The sequence below is a fragment of the Amblyomma mixtum genome, chromosome 3 (genome assembly GCF_055824585.1).
Source record: "Amblyomma mixtum isolate Tamu chromosome 3, ASM5582458v1, whole genome shotgun sequence".
Classification (NCBI taxonomy): domain Eukaryota; kingdom Metazoa; phylum Arthropoda; class Arachnida; order Ixodida; family Ixodidae; genus Amblyomma; species Amblyomma mixtum.
Window position 1 is genome coordinate 370,683,061 of NC_143014.1, and position 15,357 is coordinate 370,698,417.

Genomic DNA, 15,357 nt, shown 5'->3' on the forward strand with positions numbered 1-15,357 from the left:
AGTTGCGTCATATTTGGTTACAGTTAGGATGTACAGCTGACGTAGGCAGGGCTTGCTTGCAAGTTCCTGTCCTGTCCCCTATTTGGGCTCCATGGTGGGTGGTTGGCACCGTAGCTGAAAAACATACATATTCCATGGCTCACCCTCCTTTATAAAATGAGAGGGCCTGGGGGCAGACCGATGTCACCCAACAGTTCGTGCAGAAAAACAAGCAAAGTTTCCCAAAGTTCCATGTCATACATAGTGAAGAAACAGAAAAGTCCACTAGAATTATCTCCCCACTTATCATTGAGAAATGTGTTACTGGTACCTAGGGCTTAGGCAACAAAGTCACAAAAATTGCCAGTGGAGACCTCTTGCTCGGACTCCGAGATAACGTCCAGCATTCAAAACTTTCCAACATTGTGTCCATGGGGGAAGTACCTGTCTCCATTACTGCCCACCGATCACAGAACACTGTCCATGGTGTGATTTCAGAAAATGATTTCCTCCACCTCATTGAAACAGAAATCAAAGAAGGGCTTGCTGAGCTAAACGTCATTGGTGTTGACAGAATCAAAATATGAAAAAAAAGGCAAAAAAATCCCTACAAAACACATAGTCCTGACTTTTGCACAAAGTACTGTCAGTGACTCAATTAAAGTCGATCAGCTCAAAATCAATGTGGGACATAACATATCTAATCCTCACCGATGTTTCAATGCCAAAGGTTCGGCCATGGTTCGCAGAGCTGTCGCGGCCACAAAACTTGTGCAAAATGGCCTCTAAAGATCATCAGTCTGAAAACTGTGAAGCCCCAATGTGCTGTGCTAACTGCGGTGGGGAACACCCGGCATATTCAAGGTCTTGCCCTACGTAGAAGACTGAGAAAGAATTCGTAACTCTGAAGACCAAAGAAGGCATATCATTTAAAGAGGCAAGAAGACAAATAGCGCTGACAAAGAACACTCTCTCATTCACACCTGGCTTCGGCCACTGCTCAGGTAAAGCCTCTGGCAGGGACAGCGAAGGCTGCCCTGTCATCTCCGAAAGAGGTCCCTCCGCCCCTTGAGGCAGCAACAACGTCGGAGGAGGCCTGAATTGTGTACCCCCAGAACCTCCTTGCAGGCATCCGGTGCCTCGTTCGAGGGGATGGATGCGAGGCCCAGCAGACCCGCGCTGCAGGGGCGGCACAGCTCCCTGGAGCATGCAAACAGGATAAAGGCTGGATAACGGGCCCAGACAATAAATAACTTTTTCATTGAAATCCTGAAAAACACAGATATGACCTCACTAGTTCAATGGAATTGTAGAGGTTGAAAAACTACACCGACATAACAGAAATAGGATCAATGCTACCTAGCTTTGTGTCTCCAAGAAACCAGTCTAGGTCCACAACACAAGAAGATCCTGAAAAAATACAAAACCTTCTGTCAAGACTGAGAGGAAGCTGATAGGCTTTCACGCGACACCGTAATCATTACACAAAGTGATGTTCCAGCGTAAGAAATACTACTGAAAAACAAAATTTGAGGCCGTGCCAGTCAGAATCGTCAGCCACAAAACGATAACAATATGCTCTGTGTACGTTCCATCAAACATCACAACAAAAATTTAAGATTAGACGACCTCTTTGAGCGACTACCGGAACCATACCTGGTAGTCAGGTATTTTAATGCTCTCTCTTCTTTTTTGGGAATAATACATTCTTATTGAACACAGGAAAAGCCACATACAATAATCCCAGCTCGGGAAAAATGAGCTGTCTTGATTTAGCATTCACATCAGCTTCAGTTTTTAGTTATTTTATATGGGATATTTTAGGTGACTCCCAGGCAAGTGATCATCTGCCTGTAGTCGTAAAGTTATCATCCTCAGCACCTATCATCCCAACCAGACCATGCCGTTGGAAATTCCACCTAGCCGACTGGTCGCTGTTCGCAACCCATGCCAGGCTAGACAGAAAGTTCTGTGGAGATCTCAGCACAGATAAAGTAAATGAAAAATTCACTACTTGCATAATCTCTGCCGCAACAATAGCTATCCATCAAACTTCAGGGCTGGTACGAAAAAAACAGAAGGTAAGGCCGGCTCAGGAATGTACAACTGCAAAAAAGGAACAAAACAAAGCATGGGGTGCTTTTCCTAAGTACCCCTCGGCAGAGAACCTGCTCATTTTTAAGAAAGCTAGAGCCAAAGCACGCTACATCTGTCGAAGCGCTGAGAAAAGTTCATGGGCAAAAGTATGTTTCTTCTATCAACAGTTCGGTCTGTTCAAAGAAATTGTGGGAGCAGGTCCACAAATTTCATTGCGACTACTTGCCGTTCACTTTTGTCCCCACTGTTGTCAACCCGAGGTGCTCAAACAACCCTAGAAGAATACGCCAATATATTACACAAACATTTCGCTGCTGTTCCCAGTTCCTCCAAGTACACAGATACATTCCAGAAATACAAAACCATAGCAAAAAATCAAGAACTTCCTATAGGAGCAGGCATGTATGAAGACTATAACAAGCAAATTATAAACTAAGAACCAAATAAAGTGCTATCTGCAGGTAAACAGACAGCTGAAGGCCCAGATAAACTACAATATGCTAGTACATCTTTCTGAGGCTGCTGTAGAGTCTCTCCTAAAATTCTTTAACAAAATCCGGCTTTCAGGAAAGGTGCCTAAAGCATGGATAAAAGCAATCATAGTACCTTTCTTGAAACCTGGAAAATCGTCATCAAGTCCCAGTAGTTGTAGACCTATAGCACTTACCAGCTGCCTAGCAAAATCATTTGAAAGTGTTTTGAACATCCGCCTAACCTCTTCTCGGCATACGTTGCTTCTCGGCATGCGTCAGTGTGGTTTCAGAAAGACATGCTCGACCATAGATCATCTTGTCCCTCCTGAAAACAGGGTTTGGGAGGCGTTCATACGCAAGCAACATTGTCTTGCGGTCTTCTTTGACATGGATAAGGCGTATGGCACCACCTGGAGGCTTGGCATACTCTGCGATCTAGCAGATCTAGGTATCCATGGCAGGATGCTGAACTGTTTGGGCAACTTTCTAGCAGGCCGTTCATTCCAAGTACGTCTAGGTACCACCCTATCAGCCGCCGCGGTGGCTCAGCGGTTACGGTGCTCGGCTGCTGACCCGAAAGACGCGGGTTCGATCCCGGCCGCGGCGGCTGGAATTTCTTTGGAGGAGAAATTCTAGAGGCCCGTGTACTGTGCGATGTCAGTGCACGTTAAAGAACCCCAGGTGGTCGAAATTTCCGGAGCCCTCCACTACGGCGTCTCTCATAGCCTTAGTCGCTTTGGGACGTTAAACCCCATAAACCAAACCAAACCAAACGTACCACCCTATCAGTTACTTCCATCCAGGAGAACGGTGTACCCCAGGGGGCCATTTGAAGTACTATACTTTTCATAGTATAAATGAACTCCATAGCAAAAACAGTCGCAAAGTTGATCACGTAATTCAGTCTAGGTAGGGGACCTGCAATTAGCATGCACGTCCTCCAGCTTATTAACATGTGAGAGACAGATACAGATGACTGTCAATAAATTGGCTAACTGAGCAGATAAAAATGGATTAAAGTTTTTCCCCCAAAAAATCAGCAACTGTGCTGTTCTCGCTGCAGCGAGGCTTACACACAGACCCCCCCTATACCAGAATGAATTTGTGTTACCAGTAAAACAGGAAAACAAGTTTTTGGCAAAGTTTGGCAAAAGTTTGGCAAGTTTTTGGCATTTGACAAAAAGCTCACATTCCTACCTCACATAAACAACGTAAAGAAGAAAGCCTCTCGGGGCCTCAACGCACTCAAGGTACTTTTATGAAAATGCTGGGGTTTCGATAGAACTTGCCCTTTTCACATTTATCGCTCTCTAATGCGCTCCTGTTTAGATTGTGGATCCGTAGTGTATGGTTCAGCCAGGCCGTCATACTTTAGACGACTGGACTCAGTTCACAACTTAGGTCCTCGTCTTTCAATCGAAACATACAGGACATGCCCTCTAAATAGTCTCTATGTAGAAACATATGAACCATCCTTAACAGAGAGAAGACCAATGCTCACTAGCGCATACGTCCTGAAAACAAGATCTCTGCCGAAACATATTTGTTATCCGATTGTTATGAAGTGCACCTCCAGCACACTGCTCAACAATCAACCGCAGCCGTGCTTCTCCGTTTCGAGGATAGTTGCCAAAATTTGGAAATACTGGACAGCCTTCCTGACGTCGCCTCAGGGCACGCCCCACTGCCCCCATGGTACAGCCTTCCCACTGTACGTGATTTCACGTTAACGAACTTCCGAAAAAAAAAAACACCACAAAACACATATTACAGGAATACCGGGCACTACAAGAAAAATATGTGAACTACACAGAGTGTTATTCTGATGGCTCAAAAATAGCTGAATATGCCGGGAGCACAGTTGTACAAGGAAACTGGCAAAAAGTAGTAAGGCACCCTAACATTTTTACTGCCGAATGTTATGCAGTCTCTACAGCTGTAGGCAGAGTAATAAATAACAACATTCAAAACAGCATAATCTACGTGGGCTCACTTAGCGTGTTCATGGCATTACACTGCAGAAATGCAGTCAAACCCTTATAGGAAACATAGTACACAACATAGAAAAAATCAGAACACAGGGACATATAATAAAATTTTGCTGGGTGCCAAGCCATGTTGGGATAGACGGCAATGAAAGAGCCAACAAATGTGCTGCGCAAGCTCGCAGGCATGAAATCAAGAAAGTTGACATACCTCATAGAGACTGTACAAAATTATTACACACTAATCTCAAGGCTAAATGGCACGAAACTTGGGACAATGAAGTAAATAACAAACTCCATTTGGTAAAGCCCGTACTCGGTGAATGGAAAACTTGCAGTCACCAGGAGCGTTTCATAGAAGGAATTTTATGCTGCCTCCGTATTGGACATACACACCTTACACACAACGTCCTATTAACAAAAGAAGACAAACCTGTTTGTGAGAATTGCGGAGTTGAAATTACAGTAAACCACATCATATTCTCATGTACAGAACTTGAATCGCAGAGGAAAAAGTATTTTACTCCATGCTGCAAAGAACTCATTCCTCATCACCCAGCGTTTATTTTAACCAGGTGTTTTTAGCTTTTTTTAGGGAAGCAGGTCTCCTTGAAAAGCTCTGAATTTCGACCCTGTGCCTTGCTACATGTGGTGATACACCTAGCCACCTTCTCGTTCCTGGGAAGAAGGGTGAGGTTTTTTTTTTATTTGATTGGTTGGGAGTCTTGAGATCCTTGCCCAGGCAAGGATGGTTGCTGAGGTTACCTGACCCTCTTTAAAGCTTCTACTAGTTGTCATTTTTAATATTCCTTTCCTTTCTCATTACTAACAAGTACGAACTGAAGTTTTAGGCCCTCTACACCACTGATCAGTTTTCACAGTTTATAAAATTCTGAAGAAAACCTTTCCTATATTTTGTCTTTGGCGTATGATGGCCTTAGCTGCCTATGTGCCATTAAACAAAACACAACACACAACTAAGCACTGTAGCAGACAATAGTGCAAACGATACTCACGACTGTCTCTGGCTCTAGTGTCCGTCAGCGCCACCTATGTGTAATCACTGTATTAGTCATCAGCTACAGTACGCGGTTCGTTTATCGTGCTGTTTGAGGACTGTCTTTAGTGCAAACCTTGCCATTGATTGAACAGCAGTATTTGTGGAGGAATGTAGCATGCGTGGCAGAAATGTCAGCGTACGTGAGAAGCGTATGCAATTTTTGAAAAAAAAGGTAGCTTTGAAATGACATAACATACTTTATCACACTTTTCTTCAAAGCACTCGCCAACTATTAATGATCGGCGGCCTCCATGAGTGCTCTGCCAATTAAGAAATATAATTTGGTAAGTTTTGCTTACATGTGTTTCTATGGTCGTTCAACCACCTCGTACCTCTATTGGTGGGCAACTCCACTGTGCATGCTCTGTGGTCCGTTAAAAATGCACCACTTTTGAAATCGTGTGTCATACTTTCAGAATCTGTTCTAGAATGAACTTGGTTGCTCTTCACAAAAGGACAACATCATAGGTTCAGTTTGAAATATCAGAAAACTGCTTTGAAAACTTTTGCTTCCATGTACCATATTTTCCGGTGTATAAGACGCGGTTTTTTAAAAAAAAATCTTGCTGGTGCTTCCTATACAAGGGTGCGTCTTATATGTGAATTTTCCTCTTTTTTTTGCGAGTTCAGAAATTACTCAGGTTCATGTTCAAGCTTTTTTCACCGAAAAAATATTACTACCGTTAACGCGGTTGTAACACGGTTAACACTTCAATACAGGGAACGCCGCTCGCAACTTTTTTAGGTAAACTTTATCATGAAACGGCGGGGTTGACGACTTCCGGAATCTTAAACATGCGGACCTCTCAGAGGCCCCAAAGAAAAGTAATGTGAAATGACAAAAGATGGTGACAATCGCGCTTCTTGCCATTGTCAAGACAAGCCAAGGGAAGCTGGCGTTTTTTTTTAGTCACCCTTTGCAACTTTGCTTGCTCTGTATATGCAGTACATACGTAGTGCGAAGAGAATGCTTCAGCCGTGTTGCCTTTTCGATAACGCCTCTGAAGATGAAGACTTCGAAGGTTTATGTAAAAATAAAATGTTATGGACATAAGGAAAGTTCTTTCGCTTTTTTTTTTCTTTTGTGCTAAGACGTGGGCAGGTATGGCGTGAGTGTTGCCTTTTTCGATCACTTAACGTTGCTTAAGAACTTCTCACACGTACGGTGCATTTCGCGATGGTCGCATAAGCATGTTTAATTAAGGCTCACTAGCCTAACTTGGTAAATTGGGGTGCGTCTTATACACGGGTGCGTCTTATATACCAACTTTTTCAATGACAGCCTGCATATATGGCAGGTGTGTCTTATACACCGGAAAATATAGCATTCCTATGGACGTTAGGCTTCCGGAAGTGGGCTTTCCCACATAGCATATATGAGATGATCGACCACCCGCCTCAAACAATCGCAGTGCGAAGGCGCGCAGTTTTTTTGTTTGATCTTTCCATAATGTGTTGCCTACTTAACGCCCACACCCATGGCACTCACCCTGTCTCCTTCACAACTCTTGTAGTGCGAGCTCCGCCACCCTGTCTTGGCTTGCTCTGATGTGTGGGGAAGCCCACTTGTGGTATTTCACGTGCGGCTCCCCAAGGGGGGGGCCTAGTCGAGGTGTCACCAGCATCCTGCAAAAATGCTGCCTGCTGCATTGTAACCCGCACACCTCTGGCATGCGTGTGGTGGGAGGCGAGGCGACATTCGGAGGCCCCCTCTCGCTGGGCCACAAAGGAGGCTGGTCATGTAGTTTCTGCCAGCCCAAGGCAATGGCGGCTATTGTCGAACCCAGCTGTGCGCTGCTTTCTGACGCCAACTGATGCATCGGGGGTCATTTATTTTTCATGTGCATTCCACTTGTCTGTCTCCACGTTGTTCTTTCTGCACGCTGAAACTGTGTGCTTGTCTTGGGCTTCGTGGTCTTTTTGCAGTGGAGTCTCCTCACAATGCTTTGCCGCATTTTGGCATTGCCATCAATTTAAGCTTCATTTTTTTATTTTTATAGGCAGGGGGCATTTATTTTGGTCCCCTGAAGACCCATTTAATTAGGTTTTAATATCCATCATGTTATTTTTAGTTGCTGGTCATGTGTCAGTTCATGGATTTCATATTGGTACTCGTTTTGCATGACCACATTACAAGTTGCTTGCTGTCTAGTCAAAGAATATGGATATCTGTGGATGTCGTGTTTTTTAGGTATGGTGCTGAGGTTGTCTTGTTTTGTTTATTTCAGTCGAAAAGACCACACATTATTGTGGGAAAAAAATAAGGACAACAGCATTTGGCTATTTGCTTGTTTCTGAAAATTTTTTTTTCATACTGAACTGATATTCAAATAAGCGAGCAATTTAGCATCCACCCGAGCGCAGCTAATGAGTAATTGCTCCGTTCTTACAAATCTCCAGCTTGGGGTTTTCCACTAAGCACTGAACAGATATTCGATATTTGAAGGCATTTGTCCTTCATATATGCATTCAATTTGTATTCGATTATTTTAACATTCACACACCATTAATATATAAAATGTAATGTATAAAATGGTAGTGTTATGCTAGAATGGTCATGGTTATCCCATGAGTAATTTTCGTTTATGATGAAATTTTTTTAAGGGTGGGCAAATGTGTTTCCATAAAGGAATCACCTCGGCTTTGCAGCAATATCTTTTAAATGATTTTGTTGTTCTTTATTTGAATGCATATATTTTTCTTATTTTAACATTGTCTAGTTTTCGGCACCATGATGGGTTACCAGCATGTAGAGCATCTTTTTGATCCTGGTTAATTGGTTTGTCATGTAACGGTTGTGCAACTCAAAACCAACCATCTGGTAGGAGCATAGTGGAAACTGCATGTTCCCTCTAATGTAATGCAGGTGATTGCCACAAGCGCTGCGCAGTTCCCCACCAACTTGCAGTGGCATCCAGTTTCGACCACAGTTGGAAAAGTCTCGAACAAGGGCATTGAATGTGTGCTGCCGCTTCCTGAGACGTGCGTACAAATCCTTTCCATTCATCTTTTGCCTTTTTGAGCCCATTCCTCTTGGAGATGGGACGGGTGCTGATGTGCTCTTTTTAAAGTGAAAGCATTTGCAGACTTAGTCGGCGGGGCCGCATCCACAAAGCGTGTTCACAGCGGTTGTGACGCTTTCAGAAGAGATAGCATCAAACGAATGGTCGGGATCAATAGAGGATGGTGTGAGGATGATGTGCAAACAAAAAAATTATCACTAAAATGATTAGGGAATTAATTACAGCCAATAATTAGAACCAAAATGTTGAAATTGAATGTCGAAATAGTGTGGACGGCAAGCAATGGCAGGGAACTGTGAAAAAATAATATTTCGAAACGGATTGAAACTTGCGTGGTGAATGAAACTCAAAGTAATCAATTAAAAATGCTTCATCGATTTGGAGTAATTAGTTAATTCATTAGAAGCAAAAGCAATGGAGGGTTGAATGGTTTGGATAGGTATAGTAAGTGGACGGAAAAGCAATTAAGGCAATGAATTTGAACATTGAAATTCATAATTAATCATCAACCAATAAGGTTAAAAATTGGTAATTAATCAATTGAGTGATAATTCTTTGATTGATATTTAATCAATTGTTTTAGTTAATCATTTGATCATTATTTGAACAATTTATCGATGATTAATCAGTCTTGATATTTTATCAATTAATTAATAACAAAATAAATTGATAATTAATGAAGACCAATAATTAATAAATTTGTTGACAATTAATTGTTCTGTTGGTAATTAATCAATTAATCTATCATTAATCAATAAAGAGAGCCAACAAATGCCAAGGAGGCGTCAATGCTTTCGCATTCTCCCAATGCGGGTCGCTACAGTGATCTCCAGTTTTTGAGTAACTTGGTATAGACGCTTTACAGCGCTGTATCATGGGGGCTGCCATCTTTGATCACGTGATCACGCCACCATTACACACCTCCTGACTGCTCGACGGGCGCCTCGTCGCGACGGCTGCTGCGTCTGATGGTTGGGTTTTGACAGGCAGTATTTCGGCTGATACAGTTGTAAAAGAGTGTGAAGACGACACTGCAATTTGGCCAAAGCTTTGAAGAACATGTGAGAACCCTAATTTGATCACTTGAGGTGCGAAAACATGAACTTGCTTCATGTCGCAGAAAGCTGCTGCATTCTCCGCCTCTTCGAGCCAACGAATGGATCACCTCAATGCTTGTCTTTGAATCCGCTGAAGGCTTTGCTTAATGTTGTTTATTGTTTTCTAAAACGGCAGGGTTTAATGCTCATGCGGCAGCGCAGGTCGTTGTTGTATTGTGTACATGTATGTAGACACTGGTCTAAAATGCTCACATGCACATCGTACGCAACTGTTTACAACCTGTTAACGGTGTGTACGAAACTTAAAATATCTTGTACTGGTTTGTTTAACACAAAAAGGTGACAAAAGTAAATAGACGCACAAATGTTAACTATCATGGGAGCAGTGCCATGTATTGAGCAGCCTTCACAAGCTGGCGCGCAGTTGTTTCGAAGGATTCCGCGATATAATTGTTATAATGCGCGTACATGGCAATGCGTTCACACTGCACGAAATTCACAATTATGTCAGGCTCACATGTGAATTGTGGTACGCTCCATTTTTGATATGCGGACATGAAAATGTTCAAGGTCTAGTTGATCGTAAGTAATCAGCTTCACTCTGAGCCTGTGGAGTAACTCTTAGTGACTATCTCGCACGGACCGCGAGGAAGTGACAACCGCAGAGCACAGCAGCTGTAACTCAAATGCTTAATTATTCCGAATATGGTCCATGAAAACGGTGCTACTTGGAGCGAACCTAAACTGCAGCACCAAGACGGCGTGTAATACACAGACTGACGATAAGCGTTGTCCGCTATCATGGCTGTGCAGTGCATAATAAACAGTAGCGGTATGTAGGAGTGTAAGTCGTCTTTTTTCTTTTTCGCTCCTAATTCGGCCTCGGGCGCTGCTTATACTAATGGCCGCACACCTTAACTTACGAGCAGTGGGGTCTCAGCACACTGCACAGCTACTGAAAGCACGAAGTGACGGTTTTGGTGGCGGAACAGCTTGTTCATGCGGCTGTGTTGTGAACTTACCCTCTCAGATTCTTCAAGATTGAAACCTTTCTTTCTATATTGGCTATCAGCACTGGCGAATGTGTCTGTTGCATTGGCCAGTTTGGAAAGGGTGTATGGCGAACGGGCCTGAACAAGGGTAGTACATCTTTGTGCAGTTGGGTTCCTTAAGCTCACAAACAATCGCACCCCACATATTTACTCTCTGTCGCAATTCTTGCAATCCGCAACACAGCACATATTTTACATCTTCGTGGGAAGAACAAATTCGGCAGCCACGCACTACATTTTCAGCGCTGTGTCGAGGCGTACATGCTGGCGACTTACGAGGCCCATAATGGCACCGTGTTCCAAGCGTGCCTGTGGCGCCATTTGGTCTAACGGAAGAACTGTGCGCTGTAAACGGTCTATATAGTTGTCTGCGTTAAGCTTGCATTCAGGAGGTGCATGTAATGGCATGGGTCTGGGGATATTTGGAACTACTTGTAGAATAAAGCACGTTGCTACCATGTAGAAAATTGATCAAAGTTTAGTGATTACCAGTGGCCACATGCCAGCGTGGACATGAAGACAGGCAGGTACACTGCCAGTTTTCTTTTGGGCACAATGTGTTGCTGAGGAGGTGTTATCACAACACTTAGTCTTCTACTTAACCTGCGTCCCATCTCAGTTACACTGTTTCTTTCCATCTTGGAACTTTATTGTCTTTAGTGGTGGTAGAAAATAACGTCTGCACGTTTTTTTTTCCTTTCTGCATGCTTTGCTCTGTGAGCAATTTGTTAGAGCTTCAGCCTCTTTTAGGCTTACCAGCACAGGGCAGCAGCACTGCACAGCTTCTGACCTAAGGTGGACTACAGGTGGCTTCTGTGAGCAGCGTGTGTGAGCCCGTGTGTGAGCAGCGTATGATTTTGGGCTGCGTATGACATTTACTTGGCCATAGAAAAATTTCCCTTGTACGAAACACAGGGTTCCAATTATGAATGGCAAGAAAAAATGGGCCCACGACATTGCATTGATTTTATTTTTCAGCAGAGGACGGTTGTTATGTGCCACTATTGTTGCTCTCTGCATGGATGTAGAAAACATTTCATACAATGTTCTGGCTGCTTCGGAATGGCAGGTTGGATTTGCATGATGTAGCATTAGTTCACAGCATAGTTTGTTTTTAGTTTGAAACCTTTCCTGTTGCTACCTGAGTGAAGAAAAGTTACCATTTCTTGAGACTTCCCATGGCTATAGTGCTGCAGATGGGACACAGGTAGGCTGACAAGTCACAACGCTGACCCTTGTCTTATTTTGTCATGTTCTGTCTGTTGCGCTGGAGCCATGGATTGCACGAATTAGCTCTGCCAACAAGGTGTGTTGTGTTACGCTCATTCTGTGCAGGGCAGTTTGATGAGAAGAAACAAAGAAGGCAGAAAATGGTGAAGTTACTGCTGTATGGTCACAGTTTTTAAGGAAGAAAAAAGGCCTTTAATGAAGTACCAAAAAATAGCCCAGTTTTCCTAGTAAGGCTAATGTAATCTGATCTGGCCTGCCTAACCTTGCATGGCCCACAACCTAAGCTGAGCAGGTTCAGTTCATGTTCAGAAAAGTGGTACGCCTGACTTTCTTTACACCAGTTTGCACCTCAGGCACCGTTAGCACTGAAGGACTCCAGATTCATAAATATAATACTTGCAACTTTTTGAATGTAAGTTGAAATTTATAAATTAAAATTGAAATTTTATTCCACAACAAAAGAATGTTACGAGTAAACCAGGTAAAAAGCTGTAAAAACAGCTTGAGGAGCCCTGACCTCCTCGCACACAGAGCAGCACAAACAGCGTGCGATGAAGGCGGTACACATATCAACACGTATATAGTCTAAGCTACATCACGTCAGAGAGCAAACAGAAAAGGAAAACAAAACAAGTGAGAAAAAGAAGAGAAAGTGCATTATCAGACAAACATGGCATGCAATTCCTGTGATGAGATTGTGGATACGTCATTGTTCATCTCCATAAAGGTCTGATTTAAAACCAAGTCGGTAGTGAATATTTTCACATCTGTTTTCTGTAGTTTCTTCAGCATTTGGTGATGTGCCAGGGTTCCAAGTAACGTAAGTTGTAAGTGGTGGAATTTTTCCCGAACCCTTCTAGGTGAGTGAAAGCATCATTACATTTAATTGATTCCAGCTTATACGAGGTCTGTTAGAAAAGTATCTGACCTTTCGCCGAAGAAAAAAAACTGGCATAACTGGAGCTTTCGAAACCTAATCACCTTCAAATTAGTCTCCTTGGGACTCCACGTATTTCTCCCAGTGGTGCTGCCTTTGTTGGAAGTATTCCGAAAAGGCTCCTTTCGGAATGGAGTTTAGCTCAGCTGTCGTTGCAGCCATAATGTCCTCTCTTGTCTGAAATCGCGCTCCTTTCAATGGCCTCTTGATTTTGGGAAACAGCCAGAAGTCACAGGAGGTTATATCAGGAGAGTAAGGAGTCTGTGGAACTACATGAGTCTGGTTTTTCGCGAAAAAAGTGTGAATTTAGTGCGAGGAATGTGCAGGAGCATTGTCCTGATGGATGCGCCAATTTCCTGTTGACCTCAACTTCGGCCTCTTCCGCCGCACAGCACCACGCAGGCGACAGAGGACATCCCTGTAGTATTCTTTTGGTCAATGTTTACTTTGTGTGGTGCGTACGCGTGGTGTGCCACACAGAGGGAGTCAAAGTAAGCAGTCAGCATCACTCTGACATTGCTGCGCACTTGGCGGGCCTTCTTTGGTCTTGGTGACGTGGAATGCTGCCATTGTGACGACTGGGATTTGGTTTCCGGGTCGTACCTGTACACCCAAGACTCGTCACCAGTGATTATGGTGTTGATGAAGTCGGGGTCACTATTTTTGGAATCCAGCATATCCTGTGAGACTTCAACACGAAGCTGCTTTTGCTCCACCGTGAGCAGCTTCGGCGCGAATTTCACCGCATCTTTCTCCATGGCCAAATTTTCGGTGATAATTGAACGTTCAGAAAAATTGGTGATGTCCACCTCTTCCACAATTTCTCGGATAGTTACATGATGGTCCCGCGTCACCACAGCATTCACTTCGGCAATGACCTGGTCATTTCGGCGTGTTGATGGTTGACCGGAGCGTGGCTCTCTCTGCACCCATATGCGGCTGTCTTTAAACCTATTGTACCACTGCTTAATCTGTGTGCTGCTCATAGCATTATCACCTAAAGCCGTCTGAATATTCCGAATGGTTTCCACTTGGCTGTCGCCTAGTTTCTGGCAAAATTTGATGCAGTAGCGCTGCTCCTGTCGCTCCGCCATTTTCTTTGCGATAAAAAACCGACGAGAGCACTGCGCACTGCCTCCCTCAAACACTGCGTGCCAGTGACTGACGCTATCGGCTGGCGAGAAAAAATTTGGGCATGCGCACGAGGGTTCAAGGTAGGCTGGTGCAAGCGTGCTTGTTTCAAATCCATCAGGTGTTCGTAAAAAAAAATAAAGTCGGATACTTTTCTAACAGACCTCGTATAGGTGACATAGTTTGTAAATGTACAGTAATGTAACAGGAACGATGCGGAACTTTACAGGCCAGGCACAACACTTGCTCCTTATGTACTGAAAGCTTGGTAATGTTGCTGTTGTGGTGAGCCCTACTAGTAAGGCATAGTTTAATGAAGAAGAAAATAGCAAATTGTGTAAAAGTAAGTTCTCCGAGGTGGGAGATAACAGTGGTGGCGTATGATGAAAGTAGTCCTAGGCAACTTATTAACCATTATATTTCATGTGTTCATCCGATGTCATATTTTCAGAGAAATATACCCCCAATAATTTAAAGGTCTTTACTTTATAAGTGTTGGTGTTGCAGCTACTGCAGCTACTTGGCAGCTACTGAATATACCTGTGTTAGGGGTGAAATAGGACAGCTTTGGCTTTGGGAAGGTTAAGTTTTAAACAATTACTTTGAGCCCATGTATTTATTTTGCACAATGCGTTATTGTCTTGATGACCTCACATGAGTTGTCTGAAAAAAATAAACTAGTGTCATCTGCAAAGGTTACATAATGGGCTGTTTCATCAAAGTCGACTATCTCATTTATATATGGTGCCAATAAAAAAGGACCCAAAATTTTACCTTGCGTGACACCTGTTTTTTCTGACTTTACTGCAGAATTTTGTCCTTCAATCACTACAAACTGATATAGATGCTGCAAATGGGATGCTATTAATTTCTGTGCTGTCCGTCTAATGCCTTAACCCTTTCACTGCCACTCCCGAGATAACTAGGGTAACCACATGTGCACGCCTCCTGCTTCTCCCGAATAAACTCGTTTTGGCTCTTTAACTCACCCCCTGCCACTCCCGAAAATACTCGTGTAAAAAAACGATGCGCACATGTCGTGCCCCTTATGTAACACCCCGCAAGGGGTCTTTAAGGAAATTAAAGTGATGTGATGTGATGGAGAGGCACCATAAATTCAAAGAACTTGTAGGGTAAATTTTACACAACAGATGGTGTGCATGTTTCCACATCCGAGTCACTTCCTTTTGGTTTCCGCACAGCAGCCATGTGAGGTGGTGTGTCACATTCATCCGTGCTTTGACGGACGAAGAAATTCAAGAGCTGTTTGTGAATGCAGAGTCTAGTGATAATGAGAACGAGGAAGGAGCCCACCTAAGTGCCTTGTCTGGT

General features: G+C 43.4%; 1 protein-coding gene across 4 annotated transcripts in view; it reads left to right on the top strand.

Annotated features, from left to right (window-relative positions):
* LOC149356754 (abasic site processing protein HMCES-like) overlaps positions 1-15,357 on the top strand; it is a 113,705-nt gene that overhangs the window by 70,934 nt on the left and 27,414 nt on the right. For all 4 annotated transcript variants that reach the window (XM_089584305.1, XM_089584307.1, XM_089584306.1 and 1 more), the window contains one exon: positions 8,461-8,576. In XM_089584305.1, the coding sequence (XP_089440431.1) occupies positions 8,461-8,576 (116 nt within the window). The remainder of the gene's footprint in view (positions 1-8,460; positions 8,577-15,357) is intronic.